We start from the raw sequence: 22,916 nt of genomic DNA, 5'->3' as shown, positions 1-22,916 counted from the left end.
CTTGCACCCGAACAACAAACGTTCCCGCACAACACCCTGTTCTTTATAAAACGGTCTATGAAAGTGGGAATTTCATTTACATAGAGATCAACAACCTAATTAAAACGTTTCTAACTAAGCAGCGTGGTTGGATTTCGAGACACAATATTGTACTGTTCTCGCTGTTCCCACCATCTAGCGTAAACTCGTGTCCTTTTCCAGTAAATAACCTGTCCAGCTCTGCCAGCGGTCTCGCGTCACCGGCTACGATTTTTCGTTCAATTTAATCGATAAACCACGATTTCATTAGCAATTGATTATCGCTTTTCTGACCTTAACATATATTCGTCCGGTTATTTCTTCCACCGCCATTCACAAAATGCATGGTTTTACGCTGTCTATAGAAATGATATGGTTTATATAAAAATCACGGAACTTGTTAAAAATCATATATTTTTCAGTGGTGGTTATGATTGACAGATGGTTGAGATAATTATCTGTAGCATCTTTGGTTAGAATTATCTGTGTTTGGTAAAAAATTATATTATTATTATTATATTATATTTAAAATTAAAAGAACAAGAATCAATTATTTTCTGTAATATACAAATGACGAATTTTCGTCGCGCGAACGAATATGTGTTGAGATTAAATTACAATAAATTGAAAATGAAAATTTTGAAACAGGAATATTCTTAAAATGAAATTTAGCAAATATTACGGATTTATAAAGTAAGAGAAACAAATGAAAGAATATTTATCTGCCGTGAATTAAATCATCGATATTCAAGAACCCAGCGCTTTGTCACTTTCATCGCCATGACTCATATTGCAACATGTTTCTATTAAACCACTATCTATGGTAATTAAATGTAAAATATGTTCTAAAAAACAGCGAAATATGAGTCGCTTTATTTTTCATTTATTATTAACTCAATAATCGTGATTCCTTTTTGTAGAGATTGAAAAAGTGATAGGTAGAAAATAATAACGCGATTGCGGCAAACAAGCGAGTTTCATTTATAGAGACATTTAACGGTTCGTTCGACGAACAATGAACTTGACTTTGCTTACCGTTAGCCCATAAAGACGCATTGTTCGAAGTTGGCGGAATAGTGAAGATTCTATTAAGCTGCTGAGAGAATATCAGTTTTCTCGACTGACAATTCATATTTCGAAAAAGTCATATTTGTTGCTTCTAAATTATTTTAGTGAGGCCATCTTTTGTTTATGAACAATTTCACGTAGATAATTACGAAGACAATTACATTATATTATTATTATTATTTATTACACAATTATATTATGGAATAAATAAATTAATGAATTAATTAAACATGTGAAATAAATTAACGAAATAAAAATATGAAGTAAATATATCATAAATAAATATATGACAAATAAATGTATGAAGTAAATAGTTGATAAATATATGAAGTAACTAAATGATTTTTAGTCCCAACAAATATAATATTTTCTTAAACAAGAGCCTTATTTATTCTGTAATAGTTCTTACGTTATGCTGTGTTCAGTGTTATCACATTAGTCCGGTATTTAACAAACGCGTGCAGCACGCGAGCAAAATTCTCTGCACGGTGATTACAATGATTACACTGCGATTGCGCAATGAATTTTCTACCGCGTTTCTAACACATAAGAGTTCAATGAAAATTCAGATTATTCATTCTTAACATTTTTCGTAAGTTGAAAACAATCTACCAGCCAGACTTTTTTAATATGTCGACCTCTATAATATATTATACAAATATTTGGCAATTCTTATAACAATGTAAAATAAATTTATTATTTCTTCTACATTATTTTATAATATATAAGAACCCTGTGGTCTGAACAAGAGATTCTTTTTTCGTAATTCTCGTCGCTTATGTCTCTATGGGAATTGGACTTATGCTACTTTCATTACACTACTTTCAATTATTAATTCTTATTATTATAATTCTTCACGCAGTTTCTTCGATGAATTTTAAATTGTCATTGGCATTTCCTAAGTTATTAAATATTGACTAGTTATGTATAATTTATTATATTATTAATTATGAATTAATCGATAAATTAACCACTAAATTAATCCTTAAATTAATCGATAAATTAAAATATCTCATTTTTAGAAAAAAATGAATTTAAATAGCTTTCAAAATAAATGGTTTATGTGTCGTATATACCGTTTTCGAACATTCGGCAAACGACGAAATTGGCGCGTGTCCTATAGCAAATACGTGTAATAGGTTCGTTAGTGAGCCGACGGGATATTTCTCTCGTTCTTAGCACATTTCATACGCGTATTACGTTAGTGGTTGCTCATAGCGTGCTATTCCGTCGGACTTTCCGTATTCTAGTAACGGTTCGCGTTACCTGTCGGGACAGTATGCGAAACTGACCGTCCAAGTACTGTTATTCGCTCCATCTCGCATCGAAGAACCGCGCAACCTGCGAATCTGTTTTCTTTCGACGCGACGCGAGCAGCTCTTCGCTGTTCTCTTCGCAGTTATTATTACTTTTTGTAATCACCGTTATTATTATTAGAGTATTTCTCGAAAAGAATTTTTTAACCCCTTAACGTACTTTGACGAGTGGTGGAAAGTGGCATTAATAAATAATTAAATATGGATGTTATTCTGTTCTTTAAACCAAGAATAGAATTCTAATCCCTTGTTATTAATATTTCAGTATTTAATGTTCAGTCTCTTTTAAGAAATTGTACCAATTGAAATATTCCTAATCGCAGTAACTGTGAAGTAAATGGTACGTCAAGGGGTTAAACCGAGAATGGCGAATAATTTTATTTTCTTTGTTTTAACTCACGAAATAATTATTTTAAAATTGGACTGAATTGTTTGCATTTTCAGATTTTAAAGGGAATAGTTTACTAGACAATAATTATAAAGTTGTTTTTAAAAATCCTATATTCTCGATATTAATAATAATAATTGTATAACGAATATATAATATAATACTGTATAACAAAACCTCGACAGAAAAGAAATTTTATTACTAGAAAACAAATCGCGCGAAACCGCAGTTGGAAGAAATTGAAGAATATTGTTACAAGAATTATTCACCTAACTTCTGTTTTTTACCAACTTGGACAATTTCTACTTTGCATACGTATCTGCCGTTTAGTTATAAATTATACTCAATCCGCAGAATCTTTTGTACTCGCTGAGTCTCTATTCGCATGCAGTTTCTGTTTTGCATACGAATCTGCTGTTTAGTTATAAATTATCCTCAAGCTGCAGAAGCTTTTGTATTCGCGACGTTTCCGTAAAGTTTCAGAAGATATTTCCATTATTAAATTCGATAACCAGCGAAAGTATACGAGCGTATTTCAAATGCCATAAATCTTCCAGTATCTCGGCGACGTTCGCGCATAAATCACCGAGAAAATGCATTCTTTAAATTTTCATTGCGGTCTTAGACATGAAAATTAATTCTTGCAAAATTATTTCGAAGACATTGTTTAATTAGGAAAAGGCTTAGAAAAAGGAGAAAAGCTTAGAAAAAGAAGAAAAGCTTAGAAAAAGAAGAATTTAGCGCCGAAAATAATTCTCTATGTTGCTCGGAAATAAAAAGATCCAGGATCCAATCTTGCTAATAAATAAATGTTCGTTTAATTATCGCGGCAACCTCGGCAGCCGCTTTTGTCAAAACATCTTAAAAACCGCAACGATCCGCCGACTCGTCGCTCGATTACCGGTAAAGTTTCCAGCGCCGAATGGCTTCTGCCCGCTCCGAGTCCGCTTCGCAAGACCGAGGAAAAGCGGTCGGGCGAGATTGAAACCGCGCGCGCGCGCGCGATTCAAAGACACATTTCGCAACCGGCAATTAAGTTGCTGAAACCGGCCGCAAGAAAGAGGAAAAAAAAAAGGAACGCGTTTCCTCCGGGTTTCCGAAGGCGCGCGCGCGCGGATGCACCGAGATAGGGGACACAGGATATTGCTGGCAACGCGCGCCGCGAGACATTCCACCGCGCGACGACGACGACGACGCTGCCGTGTGTTTCCTATTGGTTCCGCTTGTCTCCGATCGGCACGCGGCCATTCATTCGGTGAGAAATCAACCGCGGAATACGTATTATGTTTCCCAACGTGCGCGGACCTTGCAACACGATATCGCGGGAGCGGCAACCGACCGTCCGTTTGCCCGTTTCACCCTTTTTCGCGCGCTGCTCGCGCCGCCTGATTCGAGCGATGGCAAAAAAATCGATATTTATTTTTTCTATTTTATTGATATTTATTTTTTCTATTTTATTGATACCTATTATTATAATAAATACATATATTATATATAAATACATATATTAAATTATTTATTTAATTATTTAATAATATATATATATAAATTAAGAATTATTTAAAAAGCGAAAGGATTTTCCGATTTCCCGCTTCAATATTTAACAATATTCGCTTGAAACAGTTCTCCGTATCCTTTCGTGCCTCTCCAGCCATTGTTAAGCGCGCGTACGAATCCGTATAATAACATGCTCTTACCGGCAGATCTAGTTCGCGACAATGGCGTCCGCGACTTTCGTTGCTCTGGAAATTAGAAACGCGCGATCGAGCGCGGCGGTAAATCTGCGATCGAAAAAAAAGGGATCGCGCGCCGAAATCTGGTGAGAAACGGGGATCGCGTTCAAAGAGTTCGCACGGACCATTCGGATACGAACCCGCCCGAACAATTTAACCGTTTCCCGTCGTTAGAAAGCAATGGACGGCTTTTTAGGTCCGCTAACGATCTTTTCCGCGAGCGTCGTTCCTGCTCGATCTCGCCGCTCTGTATTTGTTCAAAGCATTTGTTCAGCGGTTAATCGCTGCTTTTTACACGCGACGTAATCGAGGCGCGGTTTCGCGGAACCGATAGAATTTCTGTAACAACGTTGTAACAGGCTTCTCGACCGTCTTCGGACGCGATAACTATTGTCTTCTTCCTTGCCGTGATGCAAAGACACTTTCTTCGTGCGAAATCGGCATACGCGAGGAGATATACATGTATAGTGTTTATTGGCTTAATCTCTTAGGCTGGATTTGAATAATCAAGTTTTCAAGTAAAAAGTAAAATTTTTCGAAACTAAATTACCATTTTTCTTAATATATATTTTTTGGTATTGTTATATAGAATATAATATTAGCTATTACTAGAAATCTCCGTCACGAGTCTGACTCGTTAAAGTACGGCAAGGGGTTAATAAAAATCATCGTCGCAAGACCAATAAGTCTTCGCAAAAAAGGCTTCCTAACCTTCACATTTACGGATGTGAAATAAATGGTACGTCGATGTATCAAATTCCATTTTCTACCCAAACAGACATAACCTCAATAAAAACAAATTTGCCTTAGATAATTCTCCAAAATTCCGCTAAAAAAGCGTACGATTTTTATCAAGTCAGGTTATGTCACGTTGTTTCTATATACACACACCATATTAGACGACCACGCGTTAACGACAGAGGACGAAGTAACAACATCCCAACGCGCAGGTTCCTACGACGCGAAAATCCAGTTGGAAAATCTGGGTCGGTCGCGTTCGCGCGGCGGATTGCGAAATTCCACGGGCCCCGGAAAAGAAAATTGAGCAAATTACGCGTCCACAGGAACTGTTTGTTTCATTGCGCGCCGTGTGAACCGCGTCGCCTCCCCCACCCCACCCCGCAGCGGCGGGTTGGGAACAAAGGGAGCCGAAACGCGACGGAACATGGAAACCGGCCCCGTGAAAAACCTCGTGACACAATAACGAGGAAACGCGAGGATCGCCGCGCTAATTACCGGCTTCAGAAAAAGGAAAAAATATATATGAGCCGAGCGAGGACGGAGCGAAGACGGAAAAGGCGAAGTTGGAGTTGGTGTAGCTAGAGGCTATTGGAGCATACGCGGACTGTACAGTATGTAGAATATAGACTGCACAGTATGTAGAATATAGACTGTAAAGTACAAAAGTACGGAGCATAAAGTAGAGAGTAATCGTTCCTCTGTAACTGTGAACGAGAACGTCTTCTCCCATAACCTGACGCACACGAGTCCGTTAACCCACGCTCTCCCTCCTCCCCCCCTCGTCTCTTCGTCATTCGCGTTGTTTCACCGACATCGACGACCGGTAGTCGTTGACATTACGTAAACCTTCTCGATTAGATTCACGATCGTTCTCGTTGATCCTTGCCTTCCTTCCTATTTCTTTCTACCTCCGCCGCGTTACGACACCGATGACAGTCGCGCCCACGAGATTTTCAAGAGCTCGTCGGCTTTCAACCCTTAACCCTTTGCACGCCGCGCCATCGTGGATGTTACCTACCAGCGCTTATGAACATTTATATTACTATATAGTAAAACGTTATATATGTACATATAATATTATAATAAATATTAAATATATATAAAATAATAAATATATAAATATAAAAATATAAAAATATAAAAATATAAAAATATAAAAATATAAAAATATAAATATATAAATAAATAATATAAATAAATTACCAAGTAGCAATTACCCGCATCCGAATTGGCCATTCCAGATGCACAAACTCATATCTGCTAACTAAAGAACCACTCCCCCTATGTGAAGAATGCAACACCCAAATGACAACGGACCACCTAACCTTAAACTGCCGAAAATACAATTATATGCGCACCAAACACAAACTAAAACCACTGTCCAAGGATAACATGAACAGCAACAAAATCAAGGACTTATTAAAATTTCTGAGAGATACAGGCTTAATAAACAAAATATAAGGTCTATTTAAATAGAAGGTCGCTAACAGCCTTGCAGCTGATGCGACGTAAAACCTCTATGAAAAAGAAAAAAAAAAAAGAAAAATATTAAAAAAAGGGTTATTTCCCGAAACCTTCGTAAATTCGTCAGATTCGTCCAGTTATCTTCGCGCAACAATCCGTTTTTCGTCCGTCGCCAAAAAGGGTTAATCGAACGTTACAGTAGCAGCGACATTTGTCTCAACCAACTGAATCCGATTCCGTTCACCTGCGGTTAGAATTTCACAAATAGTAATCGAATATCGTTTCCTGTTAATCGGCTATGACCTATCGAGTTGCTTGATTGGTCGCGCGGGCTAACGAAAAATCGATGTGTTTTTATCGATCCGGGGCAAGAGAGAGAGAGAGAGAGGGGGGGGGCGGTATCCGGCCGGTCCGAATACAGCCGCAATTATGCCACCGGTCCTTCATGGCGGAAGTTAAGAAGCGGTTCCGGAAATGAGAGCCTCCGACGTTCCGGCTAAACTCAGTTTCCCTCGACCTTCCCTGGGATGTGGGTTAGGCGACTGGTGACTCGGATCGTCTTCCGCGACGATTTCGTTCGCTGAAAATTTACCTTCCTCCTCGCGTTGCTCCGTTTTTCTTTCCACCTGGCGGTTTCCGTTCAATTAGTACGCGCGTTATCAGATCGCTCGTTAAAATCCTCTCGTTTCGTCTATATATCATTGTTAAAATCGATTTCATTTGCAACGTTTTAGCGAATCGGACCAAAGGCCGGTCTTTGAACGTCTCTACATTATTTCTATATTATTTATATATTTAAATCGGTTTTTACCCTGATCGATAGCAATTAATGATCTATTATCTAAAATTAATATATTATTTTTATAATATTTTAAATATTAGATGTCTTCAGCGACGAATAAAATAAATATACAGTTTAATGCTAATATTATGAACGTATAACACTGTTTATGGCCGATTGACCGGTCGGCAAAGTTTTGACCCTTTCCACTCGAAGCCATTTTAATTCTAAAACAAAAATCATTTCTCTCTGGCTCGTACTGTTTCTATTTTACGCGACATAATGCATTTTCTGCTTATAAAATTAATTCTTGCGACTCGCATTAACAGTTTCGTTACCAACAATTTTCTAAATCTGAACATTGTTGCTATAAAAATTATTTTCAGACGCGATCAAATAATTTTAGCCGTGCCACTCGAGTGCAAAGGGTTAAAAATTATTTGTTTACTCAGAAAATGTCCTTTTATTATGCAGCCTTACTCGTTCCCTTTCGTTGGATATATTCAATTAGCAATCGGTTATTTTGCTATTACTTTTACAATTTATTACGAACAGTAATTCTACGAAAATTGTCAATCAACCGATTGTTGTTAAATTAAATTAGTAATCGTAATTGCAATTTGATAATCGCGCGATTCCCATCGATCGACCCAGTGTCCATGAAAACGGTATTCCAGTTTGTTCACCCGGTTTCAGGGTTTCGCGGCGTAAAAGAGAAATCCCTCGTTTATTAACATTCACTTCTGCGGTTTATTTTTCCCGGGTATGCGAAAAACTCGACCACGGAACGATCGTGCACCGACCGCCGCGTATTATTATACCTTTCTCTAAACGCGATACCCAACCGTGTGTATGTATGTATGTATGTGTGTGTGTGTGTATTCCATACGGCGCGATTGGGCCGGGTCGAGCCGGGTCCGGTTCGAATCGCTTCGAAACAAGTGGGTAAAATCCGCGTGCATTCCGCTCGCGATGATTTCCCCTCGTGAGGCTGCCGACGCAATACGGGCTCCGAGACTTATTTTTCACGTTCTAGAAACGTGCCCGCAGAACTTGCAGCTACTTCGAGAAGCCTACGCGAACTGTGCTTCGTTTGGCACTGGCTGCGGCCCTTAACCCTTTGCACACGAAGCCGTTTTAACCCTTTGCACTCGAAGCCGTTTTAATCCTTTGCACTCGAAGCCCTTTTAACCCTTTGCACACGAAGCCGTTTTAACCCTTTGCACACGAAGCCGTTTTAACCCTTTGCACTGGAAGCCATTTTAACTTTCTGCGGTCGAAGCCATTTTAACCCTTTGCAAGGGGTTAATTTGTTACTTGATACGCATAATTTGGAAATCGCGAGAGGTAAATCACACGGACCACCCTATATAACAATTTTATATATACTCTCTTTCACGTCCTGCATCGATGTCAACGTCTACCCTAATCACACCCCTGTCATTTGTATTTTCAATCGTGAAAAGATGTCTCCATCATTCGCATCGATTGCTCCGATAAACATAGTATTCTCACGAATTACGGCAACTTTGACGTATCAGAGATATCATGTAGTGTATATTATAGTGTACCTTGTTTTATAGTATAGCATCGTATGTTACAGTGTACCTGTTAATGACGATTCAATATGAAACCTGTTGACACGTGTCGTTCTATAAATGACTCTAGAGCCGCATCCTCGTTTTCAGGGGATCTTAGAAAGTGTTGCGAGCCTGCAATTACTTTCTTTCTTATCTTTTTCTTCTCATACGATGCGTCCTTGTATATTTGTTCAAATAAAAATCGGAAGAGATGATCGAGCACCATGCAGTTTAGAATACCAGTAGCCTAATCTAGAGAAATACTTTCCTAGATGATTACATATAATAATATTTATATAATTTCTTTAATGCGTTAATAATAATCGTGAAAAAAATATCTAAAATCGTTCTGAAATTTTTTTCACCCAGAAATATGATAGCATATATTCTGAAATGGTCTAAGATAGCAAAGTTACGAGATAAATATCTATTAAATTGTTATTCCCAATTAATATTGGAATATCTTTTAGAACGCAATATTTTTTTTCTTAAAACGCAATATTTTTTTCTAGAACTGGACTACACAATTTAAATTTTTTTTATAACAGAGAGGCCATAATTAAAAAAGATAAAAAATCCCTCATTTTTAACTTTTTCTTATCTGTACCCATAATAAAAATTTAAAAAACGTGCTTCGCAGACCTGCGCGTTGACTTCGCCATCTAAAAAGTATTCGGACCAATTAGTCCAGTTTTAAAAACCATAAAACGTGTCCGAATATTAACGATATTCATTATAAATCTTCGAGCATCTCTTCGTCACATCTATCTCGCAACACTGTGACGTAAGAAACAGTGAAATTGAATAAAATAAATATATTCGAATCGAACGAGAAACGTGATTCCGCGATTGGGTGACATTTTATGATGCCGCTCGCATAATTTATCAGCGAGAGTGTATCCTGTTTCGAGGAATATTTAATCAGTTCAGGGAAGCGAAGACAGACTTTCTACGATGATAGAGGACGAAATCGTCTGATTATTTGAAAAGTAGTTCACTGGACAGCGTTAGATTTCTTGTACAATGTTTGTCGTCTACGTCGGTCGTATATATTCGTTCGTTGCTTTCTCCGCGATCGATGATCAATTAAGTGAAAAGAAATTGTTAGGCATCCGAATTCGAGAAATACCAACGCCCACGTTTGAATAAATCACTGTCTTCGCTGTTATGGAAACTTGGCGCAAACAAAATGCCATGTTGGCTGGAAAGTTAAATGTAAAAATCGCTAAATATAAAAAAATTGATTTGATAAAAAATATCTCACTGTAATGCAGGGTTTTTAAGGTTATTATAACAAAGGATATAATAATTAATGAAAATTGACCAAAGTGAAAATACCAAAGAAAGTAAAACTTTATACGTAAAATTCAATTAATTTCACTGCGGTAAATTGAAAAATTAAAAATATATATATACAAAATTACATCGTCTAAATTATTCTATAGACTTTTAAACACCATAGGAAGTATCGATTCGATGAAAATTAAATTTTAAATATCAACATAAATTATTGCTTATTCACAAAAATGCTCGGATTTCCATTCTGGATTCGCCATAGAAAAAATCTCATTGAGTGACCCGAAGTCCGTGACCTCTCCTTATATGCGACACCGCCGCGGTGTCGCCGGCCGTCGAGCGATAATTCGCGCGCGACACCACCGTCGCCGGACGGCATAGCGTTAAATATTACTAACAAGGGATTCGAATTTTATTCCAATAATATCAATGGAGAACAATTGTCCTCGTTGTAAAAATCGAATAAATCAACCCTCAACCCTTTCTGGCATCGATTTCAATTTTCAAAGTATATAATTCCGTCATTTTAAGGAAAAATTGATCGCGGTCTTCGCGACTCGTATTTCGCCCGTAAATCGTCGTCGCGATCTCGCGTTCGCCGTAGCAACGTGTTACGGAAGAAATAGACTACGATAATTTCGTCTTATCTGCCGTCTTATTACAAAGAAATTTCTACGATTTCCTCGCGGGCAGAGGAGTCCAACGAGCGTGGCAGTACTGGTTCGCTTGCCCAGTTGTCCGCTGCGCCATGACCATCAAACTATAGCGTTCTCCTGCCTCGATTCCTTCTGTTTCGCGCTGCGCGGCGACGGCTACGACGTCCTTACCCTTGTCCATCCGACAATGAGGAGGACCTTCGATTCGATGAGACTCGTCCGAAAATACACTCGTCCCGCAATTTACGCGGCAGTGTTAACACCAGTCGCTCTTTTTCGCGATTAATTATAATATTTTATATTTGTTGTACCCGTTAACAATTTATAAGGTATTTGTTTTACTCGTTAACAATTTAGGCGATTCGAATTGACATTGTTGTACGGTAATAAAATCATAAATTCATGCTAAAAGCGTATAAAATGGCTGCTGCGTTGCGCGGATTATAGCATCATTTGAATATCCGGCGCATCTGAATCATTTTATATTTTCAATCCCTTGTGGTATAATAAAGAGTTAGACTCGTGATAAAAACAAAGAAACTAGGGGGAGAAGATTGAAAACTCGCGAGAACTAACAATGAGAGACTGGTAACAATTAAAATTCCAAATTACCAAAATTAGTTTGACAATTCCAGTGTTGCCAAGCGAAGAAATTTTTGCAAGACGCGCGAACGGCATTTAAGCATTTAAATATATTCAGCTGTGGACTAAACATCGACGTTCTGTACCTTCTAAGAAAATGATAACAATTGAATAATTTCTAATCGCGAAGTAACTGAGAATGGTACGTCGAGGGGGGTGGTTAACTGTAAAATCTGTTCTCGATACGAAAGAGCACACCGTGTATATTGGCCTCGTGTAGTACAAGGTTCAAGGTCGGCCGGTATAAGCCGAAGACGATATCCATGACGTGCCGCGCGTAGGAGCGTTCACCCTTTGGAAACTCGCTGCTATAATAACTATGCCCGTGCGCCCAGGTGCGCAACAGAATCGTCTGGAGTATCTTCCACGGACCGGTGCTCTCGCGCCGATAGGCGCGCACGCGCATTCTCAGAGATCGGAGATCCTCCTCGAAGTCGACCGATCATAATTATCGGCCCTTTTCTTGCCCTAACGCCGCGTCGAACCCCGAAGCGTTGCCTCGACAATGCCGAACAAAGTGTATTTCCCGCGACGCGGAAAGTAAACGCGGGCAAAATTGTGCCAGTAGTTGACTTGCATGCAGGTTAGTCCGCGAGCTGGAACAATGATAATTTACCGGCGACGGAAATCGCGGAGCGTTTGTAGGAAACTGGGCTTTTTTAACCCTTTGCACTACAATGTCTTTCAGAACGTTGATTACTAAATTTTACTAATTTTAATAACTAGTCTTTCGTTGGTTCGGCGCCGGCAATCGACCGCTAAAAAAACCACATAGTCGAAGCAATTTAATTAATTAAAGCGAAGCTAGAAAGTTAACCCTTTGCGCTCTTAATTTTCTTGGTGTCACAAAATGATTTTTCTTTCTCGATTGTCTTCGTTTTATTCACTGAATTTTGATGGCAGAGGATTGAAATTTTAATTCGATTTAATAGAAATGATTGGCAACTTTATTTATTGAATAACGCACGAAATGTTCGTTACGAGTCTATTATAGTCATTATTATAGTGCTTGGAGTTAACCATGCTGCTTACGGTCTGCTCCGTCGAGGTCGATGAACATTCGGTCGCGCTCAATGCCGCCATTTTTCCGAAATTGTTTCTCAACGATTACGGATTATGTTTCTAATAGAAAAATTTAGATAATTGTTTTTATTGCAGCATATAATATAGTAGACATTGCACGAAGTTGAAACAAATGCAATTTTGCGTTATGGGACAATATTTATAAGTACTGATTAGAGTAGTTCTAATGTTAATACATATCACAGTACAATACCTACAGCAAAATTGAGCAATGTTTTTATCCAAACATATATTATAATTAAATATATAAACGTATAAATATATATAATAAGAAATTAAATTTATAACATATCTGGAATTTGTTGTAAAGATAACGTCTTATTGTCATGCAATAATATGCTATAGCATCAGGGAAACAATCAAAAAAACAAGAAAAAATCGTATTAATGATTTTGAACCTGTTTTTAGCCTCTCGAATTTTTTTTTAATTAATTAATGTCAGTATTACCAACGAAGTAGATTTACGGATCAACGGAATCAATTCACGAGCATCATATAATTGCACCTTGCTTTTTTTAAATTAGTACTGTTACGCCGAGTCAGCAACTAGGTTAATAGCGCCGTTGAACAGTATTTATTAAGTAACTATATTTTACCCCAACATTACTTCCTGTTAGTCTATTAATCCCTGAATCTATTAATATAAACTAACTAATTTATTTCGCGCTTTTGACCGTTGTTTTAACTGCAAAATAAATGGTTTGCATCAAAGACAAATCACGCAGTGACAGTAAAATTACATTTTTATCTCTGTCATTAAATAGTCCTAATGATTTGGCATAAGAATCTTGATCTATTGATCCAGAATATTACAGATAGTGTTTAAATCGAGTTAAACTAGTAAAACTAGACAACTGCATTTCGTCGCGTTTGTTCATTTACACTGTCAAATAGATTAATAAATTCTTTTTCACCTAATTTACTAAATAGTCGACTTCATTTTACTATGTTTAACACTATATATTATTGTATGTATGATATTGTATGCATTGCTGTGCATTGACTCGTAAAAATGAGAAGATAAAATTCGTTTAGACTCTGTCAAGCTTTAATTAATAAAGCCTGCTACAATAATGTAACTTATTCAAACAAATGAGTCTCTTAAAGCTTCTATAATATTGTAAAACTAAAAACCGGTCATTTCGGCCGTGGTATAGGTTTAGTGTTAACCCTTTGCACTCGAAACCATTTCAACTCTTTTTTCAACATTTCAGATCTATATCTAAAATAATTTTTCTGGCTTATAGTATTTTCATTTTAAGCGACCAAGTGTATTTTATATATGTAAAATTGATTCTTGTGACACGTACTAACAATGTTATTGTTAACAATTTTTTAAATGTGAACTTTGTCAGTATAAAAATTATTTTGGAATATGATATATTAATTTTAGTGGTGCCTCGGAGTGCAAAGGGTTAACATAGCATCTCCCACCATTTTTCCCTTCTATTATTTTCCAACACTATAGCGTACTAACTCTTGCCCCGGCAAATAACCTAACACTTGATGCTCGCTGTCTCGCAGCTCGAAACGATCACCCCAAAAACGCCACGCGCTCAAAAAAGAAGAAGAAAAAATAGGAAGAAGATCGCCTCTCGCTGAAGCGATTCGGACGTCAGACGAGAGAATTACTTACTCATATTTTTGCGAAGGTATTTGTTATTCAGAGCCAGTTCGTAGCCATGCCGCGTTCCGACAATGAGACCTCGCTGTCAGCTGGTAACAGAGGTATACCACGGCACGGTGTAAAAGCACGAGAGAGAAAGAAAAAGAGACAGCCGATTAAAAGCACGATCAAGTTTTAGGTCCGTTTCGGCGTGTGTACCGAATGGAATGCCGGCGCGGTGGAGTTCTCTCGGCCGCGTTTTGCCCACCTGTTGTTGCCTACCGACGAAAAAACCGAAAGCGGCGAAGAGCACGGCCCGGGGCCCGGGGTCGCGGTGGCCCGGTCGCGTCGAACACTACGAAAAGTTCTCCAGGGAGCGACGTGTTCTCTGTCGCGGTGATTTCGGCCGCGAAGTCGACGGCGCCTTCGGTACTGCCAGCGAAACCGTTAACTTGGTCTCGATGGCATCGACATCACGGACTCGGACTAGACTGCAAGAATTCGCTGGCGTTCGACCCCCTCTAGAATACCCCGGCCCCGTTCAACCCGTCCCGTCCCGTCCCCATACCTGTGCCGTCCCCCCACGGCTTGTCTCGTTCTGTCCAAGCCCGACTCGTCTCTGTTTTGGTCTTGCCGGTGCAAGCCGGCGAAGCACAAGCTGCGCCCCGATCGTTTCTTCGACCGCGGATCGGCGGACCAGTGCCACGATTCTTCGACCGATCCGCGAGAGATAATTTTGGGACGAGAAACAGAGGCCGAATGGACGAACTATACTTCGTGACAATAGGACAGCACGTTCTGCACCTAATTTTCTCGATTTTTTAAAAATATTGGCGAAACATTAGTGAACCGATCGCGGCCGATTTGATTGAAACGTTGGAAATAGCTTCGTTTTAAAATAATTTATATCAGAAAGATGTATAGCGTCTCGAAATTTAAAACTTGATCGATGAGCAAAGAATGAAATTATTATAATAGCCATACTATTTCAGTAATTAAATGATATAAATGAATAAATGTGTATAGTGCAGGTTATGTCAGGTTATAGTGCAAGTTATAATAATAATTGTAGAAAAAGCAGTTCGTCTTGCGTACTATCTTGTCGGTTTGATGAAAAGAATGTGTTGACATTGGAAGGGATTAGAGACCATTCAATTCTACCTGATTAACTTGTAATCACGGTGATGATGCGGTCTTAGAAACCGCAACCCGGTCTGCGTAAAAAGTTCTGTCACTCGGCTTGTAATATTTGTTGTCACGTGAAAGTATTTTAGCAGCGCTCTTGTTAGTGGTCATGGTAAATTGAAAGTACTTGTGTTTTATTGTCAAATTATTGGTGATAGTTGTGAAGATAATTCGAAGTTTAAAAAGAATGTTATATATACTACTTTGATATATATTAATAATATATGAGCATATATATTTAGTATATATAACTAATATTAGAAAGTTATATATTTGGTATAAATAACTAATATTAGAAGATTATACATTTAGTATCTATAACCAATATTAGAAATCCTAAAACCTATCTTTCCATTAAACATTTATAATTATTTGGTCGCCTTTCTTCTGTTACAGAGTTGGCCCAGGATTTCCAGACACCGTCAGAAGTTGCATACTGCATCAAAAGCTGCAGGTATAACATCATACCACTTTCTATACATATACTTGTATATACAATGGGGGTGTCCCAAAATGACTAACAATTCGAACTATGGGATACCTGAGATCATTTTAAGCAATTTTTTCCTTTACAAAACTTTTCTCCGAGATCCCATTAACGAGTTATTAATGAAAAATATTGACCAATGGGAGGCGAGTACCTATGACGCGAGACGGCTGAGCCAATAATTCCAAGATATCTATTTTTTTTTAATTCTTGAATTTCTCGAGAAATTCAATTCTATATAATATTAATTATATAACTATAATATTAATTTACACTAATCGTTTATTGTCCTCGCAGATGATGAACTGTTGCATCGAGAGGAAAAAGAGTAGAGAGGAATCGGCGCATAAATTTCACAGCCTGGACACCGATGATTTCGAGACAGGTATTACATCAAATTCATTATATCGTTACTGTATAATATAATATAGATTTCCATCGGTCTGGCTCTATTGATCGTGGATATCGATTCATCGTTCGATCGATTACATATCTACAATCTATACGACATGATGCTCATTTTCCTTTGGTTTTAGCAGAGTCGGAAGAAGAGGAGTTTTTCGAGTGCACCAGCGAGGAACCAACAAACGAGGACGATCCGGCGACAAGGACGCAACTGAAAGCGAAGTATCTGTTGTGGAATAAACCGGCGGGGAGATCGGCGAAACATCCTACGCTCAAGTAAACTCTATAGTGTCATCTCTCTCTCTCTCTCTCTCTTTCGTTATATTTTTCGTAAAAACTGCTGACGCTAAGATTTCTTCGTTTTTTTCTGTTTCAGGCTGATCCAAACCGGAGATTATCTTTATTTGCCGATCACGCAGGATCCTGTTCCGAAAACGGAGGATCAGGTCGAGGAGGACGCCCAAGTAATGATGCAACTCGGTACAGATAAATACGCGTCGGAGATGCGAGCGAGGCTGATGAGCGCTTCGCTTCTGTCCGACATGGAATCATTTAAGGTCCTTCTAACTTTGTATGTTTAGTCCTTGGTAACTCTATGCGCGCGCTGTAAAATTTCATTTTACAACAAACGATGACAAACGCCAAATTTCCATGTTAACCATAGGAACAATTGTTAACGAATCAACTTTGACTGTTCGAACGCAGGCAGCAAATCCTGGAGCAGTGTTGGAGGACTTCATTCGTTGGTATTCTCCTAGGGACTGGATCGAAGATGGCGGGACTAACAGTTGGGGTCAAGCTACAGGTCCTTTTTCAATTGTCTTTGCATTCGAAAATACACAACCGATTGCTCTAACTGTTTTATAAAATACTAAGTATAAGTATATTCTTTTCGATGCAGGACATTTGTCTCCAAGAATGTTGATACCCGATAATCCTTGGTCGTCGACATGGAGTTCGGCGCAACCTGTCCCCGCGCATCGGCAGAAAAGATTGTTCGACGACACCAGAGAGGCGGAAAAAGCGTTATACTTCCTGAGCTCGAAACGACTGGGCGAAGTCGCCCAGCTTCTCTTGCCAGCGTTAACTCACGCCGCGCTCTATACGCTCAGTCAACAGAAGCAAGACGCTCTGCCGAATTTGTCGGAAGTGACGCAAAGCATACTCAACAAACTGCAATACGCCACGAAGCCTATCCACCAGAAGCTGCACATATACGAGGTGAACTGTAAAAGTGGTTTAGATATTGTATTAGATACTATTTTGATAATTAATAATCGAGAAAGCTATAAGAAACACACGTACACATTCTAAGTAATCATTAAAAAACAAGAAATACTAAGAGAACTATTTAAACATTCTACACATGTATAGTAACACGACGTACGTAATTGAAAATTATTTTAATATAACAGGAAATCATTCGAGACATAGAAGGTGTGGAAACATTAGTTGCCCAAGTTAATTCCCTGCAACGGAAGTTAGGGGGAAATGACGAGTCCAAAGAATTTACATCGTTTCTCATCCAGTTGATGCGCGGAAAGGAAGTTGACGTGCCGGATGGCTCTAGAGGAGACATTGGCTCACGAATAAGCACCATGTTCAGGGAAGCACAAAAGGTGACAGAATTTTCGGTCTAGTTCAAATTTGCTAAAAAATATATGTTGTTCGCTAACGATGACTCGCATATTCCAGGCTGCTATGGTAATGACTTCCGTTAACAGCAATATGGAAATAGATGAACCCACGGATGATAAACTGAAAACATTTCCCGAAGCCTCCTGTATAGAGTTCATTTTACGAACTATAACGCCCAGACCGTCGCCAACCTCGACACCGCTACCCCAAAGAATGTACGCGTGCCTAAAACGAGATTACATTCGGTTGGCGGGCTTCTTTTCCGAAGACACGATATTTTTATAGTCTACATTCTAATTTTCATTTAACACGATACGTAATTATCGATGCGTTATCCCTGTCTATTTCAATCAATTTCTTATTCTTCAGCTTTTTTTAATTTTGTCAATAAAATATATTTCTACATGAAAAAGGTGTAGAAATACATACTGGTGTATAGAAGTGTAAAAACATTGACATGTTCAACGTAGTTTTTTCATAACTTGTCAATTTCTAATCGAACGAAGAATAAACTATGTTTTTATTAATTATTGATTAATGATAGTAACAAAATTTTATACGGAAATAGTTTTCGTAATTTATTTGTTTTCTTTACGGTTAATCGGTAAGTGTTTTATTTACGTGGCCATAGTTTATTTATGTCTATAATTCTAAAACAAAATTAATAAGGATTCTGGTGAGAATTTGTATAATAAAAATCTGGTTTTTTTCTTACTTACTTTTTATTTTTTAATATCACAAATTGTATAGTAACGAACGAAGTATTAGATATAAATATTCTTTATAGGAAATAAAGGGGTATAAATACTAAGTAACAATAGTTTAAGATAACTGGATCAACAGTTACGTACCGCCTAATAGAAATATCCTTTTCTCTAACTTTGGCGGCGAGAACAAGTAATCTTGAACAATCTGATCCAATTCTTCCAAAGACAGCTGCGCGTGTAAACGCAAAACTGGATCTTCGTCGTTGTCTCGCAGGTGTTTTAGACCGCGATACAAATCGACCAAGTCCTTTCCAAGATCCGTTAACGTATCTTTTCCAAGACCGCGAAGTAACAACGTAGTAACCATAACTGCGGCTCGTCGACATTCGGGAGCTTTGTCTGTTTTTATTATGCAGCTTATACAGTAAATCACCTGAAATCGCATGTATAAAACGCATGTATAAATTCAATTCTGCTTAATTTCAAACAAGTTGGTATCTGAAAAATAGTAGCGTACCTCGGTAATAATATTTCCTAGTCGAAAACCCAATACTTTGCATAATTCGCCTAAACAGGAAAGACTAGATGCGCGCACCAAGGAATCAGAATCTCGCACCACACACAAAAATCCATTTATTAAAATATTTTTATATTCCGTTGCCATTTCACCTATCGAAATACAGGAATTCATTGAGAATAACATATAAGTTATACGTGTATGCTTATCGAACCCTTTGGATTCTAATAATTTAATTTCGTGTAATACTTCGTTGGTTTATGTTATTTTAATCAATATTGTAAAAAGCAATAGAAACCTTAAATCGCAGACGTTATTAAGCAAAACCAATTGTGCCAGAAGTTTATTACATATCAAATGTTTCTTGTTGATTAATTACTAAAATAAACATTTAATTGTAATAAAAGTTCAATTTTTTTGCTACTGCGACCCACGAAGTTAATTGAATAAAAAGTAGAACTAAGATTCATGTTAAATAGAAGATTTACATCCAGTTTACCAACATTTAATCGCGGTTAATCGTGTTGTTAATGACTGTATTCATGGCATTCATATTTAATAAGATTATGTATGAATCGAATCAATTATTGAATACGAACCTAGTCCTCGTGTTACTTTAACAAGTATTTCTCCTAGCTTGGTTCTCGTTTCCACAGTGATCTCATTTGTTGATGTCCGCTGCGGCATGTCAATGTACTCGTGGACTAATGTTTCTATAACTACTTGCGGATACGAAGTAGCCAGAGCACACAGCCCATTAATGGCAGCTAGATATATAAACGAGTCTTCATGTTTCAAATTTTCCTGAAATAGAAAAGATGTACAATGTAGGACTTGTATAGTTAAAATTTGGAATTATATAAATCAATTACATTTACGAACTTTAAATATTTGAAGAACTACTATCTGCCTGGCTATAGCACAAGGGTCTTTAGTCTCTATCAGTTTAGTAAGAACTATAAGACCATGCGCTCGTACAGGGAGTAAAGGATCAGTGAGATCTTTTACTGCATCGTCGAATTTTTTAGTCGACCTACATTCGACCGATAGATCTTGATAATTTTTCCTTTTTGGTTGACCTTGATTTTCAATGAGTTCAATGAGTTCTTTCATCAACACCAGCAATTGCGTCGGCATGTTTGAAACAGTACGACGTTCTTCCAAAAACAATTTAAATTCATTAAATGCCGGTAAATTTAGAGCTTTTTTTCGTTCGCTCAAAATTATTTTTATTAACATCAAGCTGACATACAGAATCTCGCAATCATCTTTTGCTGGCAACATTTGTCTTTCCTTGATATAGTCATTAAATAATGATTTTATAAAAGAGAACATTGGCTCTGGATTTTCTATTTGTGCTTCTTGCACGGCGGGCATGTTAGATAAACTTGATAATAATTTGACAGATACTAACTGGTTTTGAAGTTTGTCTAACGTATCATTTTCTGTTTCTAATAACTCGTCACTGCCTTCTTTATTTTTTAATTTCGTTAAATTTGGTAAAAACTGTAATAAATACAAAAATAGCGCGATCGATAATTCTTTGCTAGTTGACGTTAAATCCAGCAAACTGTCTGCATATTGTTCATAATTTAAAATCTCATCCATTCCGACAATTTCAATTCCACCAGTTGGTCCAAACCTCGATGCTATATGATGTCCAAAATGTTGAATTAATTTATGCCCAAGAATCTCGGCAAAAAGCTGATCTTTTTGTGGCTCTTCGTGAAAAAATCTTAATAGAAGCTGTTTGATCTTAGATTTTAATATACAAGCGCTCAACCTGATATTATTATATATGCAAAATAGTGGAATAACTATTTTTGCTAAAACTTTACAAGGTAAATGTTTAAATTTTGCTTCTGTTATTAGAAAACATTTCGTCAAATTCTCTATACATTCCTCTACTTTTTTCTCGCTTACATTTATATTTTGTTCTATCTTAAAATGTATAATCAATGGATCAAATATTTGATCCATAATGCTTTTAATGCACACGTCGGGATTATAGTCGTAAAGCGCTGTAATACAACAGTTTGCTATTGTTGATGAATGATTTAGTTGCTTGTTCGTTAAGATTTCTAGAATCTGAAACAATTGAGCAAATTTTTATTGAGTTCAGGTAGTATTTCCACAATTGTTATACAGGGTGTCCCATAATTAACTAGTAGATTCAAAATTCAAATAAGTGATGGCATAATCTGTTCTCCTTCACATCATTCATACTTTTCAAGATATTTCCCCTTCTGGAAAGCTAAAATGTGACAGCCTGTATATTCCTATAAAAAGCTTGTAAACTGTACTTGTGGGCATATAGCTTCGTAGTATTCATTAGGATTTTGTCCGTGCGAGGTAGCTATTAATCTGGAAACAGTATCCAATTTATTCCAATCTTCGCCAACGTCTAACGTATCCTCGCATATAGCAGCTACGAGCGAAACAACTCCATTAGGCTGCGTAATTTGTTGAACTAGATGTTTACGAGTTTCTCTTTGAAGCCATTTTGGTGCTCCTTTAATACCAAGAATTACCATTAAGTCTTTCATACTCGTTGACATGGGACAGAGACTTAATAACTGATGCAGTAAAGAAACAAATCTTTCTTTATCTTTTTTTAGTTTCTCATACAGATCCGTTGTCATTTCAAATGTTCCATTATTTTCACGTGTATTGTTAGGTTTTACCAAAGGAGCATATCCTAACTGTAAAAGTGCTGCGAGTAATGGGCCTATTTGAGCTATTATTGCTGGACGAAATATAATTTCATCATATAAGTCCATGAGAGAAAGAACCGTGAAACTTTGTATCCTGTACCTCTGAAATAAAGGAGTATGATCACTTTACTACATTTATGAATGTAAGACTTTTTTCATAGCATTTTTATACTTGTATCACTGTGACATTCTGCATGGATATCTGCGAAGCTCTAGGACATAATTTAGCCATATCGATCCCAACACCTGGTAAAAGACCAGGTATGATTCCCATCGCGGTTATCAGCTCTACAGCAACTTTTAAATCATGAAACTGCTGAACGCTTAAGCAGGACCCATCGCTCTGGCTTATAGATATTTTCAAATTTTGTAATACAGACACAATTGCTTGTATATACTGATATCTAGAATCATAAAAATGTCAAATAAAATATCTATTTCCCAATACTCAAAGTATTTTCAAAGAACAAAAGATAATTCCAGCTTCGAAGGATCAAATATGAGTAATTATTATATATTACCTGATATCTTGAGATTCATTTTCATTCTCATTATTTTCTGTCATAAATCGTTCATCATCATTTTTCAAATTTGACTGTACTTTTTGCAAAGTTTGCTTCAATCTCTCGTCGAAGTTATCAATCTCTGTTTGTAAAAGAAGCATTTATAAAGTCATTTCAAAGATGATACAAATATATAATTTATTTTATATATAAAAATGTATTTATACCATTGCTTGTTTTGTCCACGGTTATCAGACAATTTAATATTTCATGATAATCCATGCTTGTTTATTTGAACTCTAGGAAATATTTTACAGCAATTTCTCCCTACTCCCTACGTACTTTTCGTACTCTCTAAGCTCGCTCGCGTATCCCCACCATTTTACTG

General features: G+C 37.3%; 2 protein-coding genes across 4 annotated transcripts in view; one reads left to right on the top strand and one right to left on the bottom strand.

The window, feature by feature from the left end:
- Rab3gap1 (RAB3 GTPase activating protein subunit 1) overlaps window positions 1–18,663 on the top strand; it is a 38,187-nt gene extending 19,524 nt beyond the window's left edge. Inside the window, exons 7-14 of one of the 2 annotated variants that reach the window (XM_078187801.1) lie at window positions 15,954–16,011; window positions 16,342–16,429; window positions 16,584–16,725; window positions 16,826–17,006; window positions 17,155–17,254; window positions 17,351–17,670; window positions 17,865–18,068; window positions 18,145–18,663. In XM_078187801.1, coding sequence (XP_078043927.1) covers window positions 15,954–16,011; window positions 16,342–16,429; window positions 16,584–16,725; window positions 16,826–17,006; window positions 17,155–17,254; window positions 17,351–17,670; window positions 17,865–18,068; window positions 18,145–18,372 — 1,321 coding nt within the window. In that variant the 3' untranslated portion in view covers window positions 18,373–18,663. Of the gene's footprint in view, window positions 1–15,953; window positions 16,012–16,341; window positions 16,430–16,580; window positions 16,726–16,825; window positions 17,007–17,154; window positions 17,255–17,350; window positions 17,671–17,864; window positions 18,069–18,144 lie in introns of both variants that reach the window. The other variant, XM_078187800.1, reaches the window with a different exon arrangement.
- A 259-nt stretch (window positions 18,664–18,922) lies between these two features.
- Window positions 18,923–22,873, bottom strand: Tango6 (transport and golgi organization 6). 2 transcript variants are annotated; one of them, XM_078187798.1, is made up of 8 exons: window positions 22,756–22,873; window positions 22,547–22,670; window positions 22,198–22,429; window positions 21,615–22,127; window positions 20,194–21,399; window positions 19,911–20,115; window positions 19,312–19,463; window positions 18,923–19,227 (listed from the first exon to the last, which is right to left on the bottom strand). In XM_078187798.1, exons 1-8 carry the CDS (start codon window positions 22,808–22,810, stop codon window positions 18,931–18,933), a joined length of 2,784 nt encoding a protein of 927 aa, XP_078043924.1. In that variant the 5' UTR covers window positions 22,811–22,873; the 3' UTR covers window positions 18,923–18,930. The 2 variants fall into 2 exon arrangements, with proteins under 2 accessions (XP_078043924.1, XP_078043925.1); XM_078187799.1 differs by lacking the exons at window positions 22,547–22,670; window positions 22,756–22,873 and having other exon boundaries at window positions 21,615–22,125; window positions 22,198–22,249.
- Between the last annotated feature and the right edge of the window lie 43 nt (window positions 22,874–22,916).

This window comes from Augochlora pura, chromosome 7 (assembly GCF_028453695.1).
Source record: "Augochlora pura isolate Apur16 chromosome 7, APUR_v2.2.1, whole genome shotgun sequence".
Classification (NCBI taxonomy): Eukaryota; Metazoa; Arthropoda; class Insecta; order Hymenoptera; family Halictidae; genus Augochlora; species Augochlora pura.
Note: the sequence above shows the minus strand (reverse complement) of the source record. Positions and strands in the feature narration are given on the sequence as shown.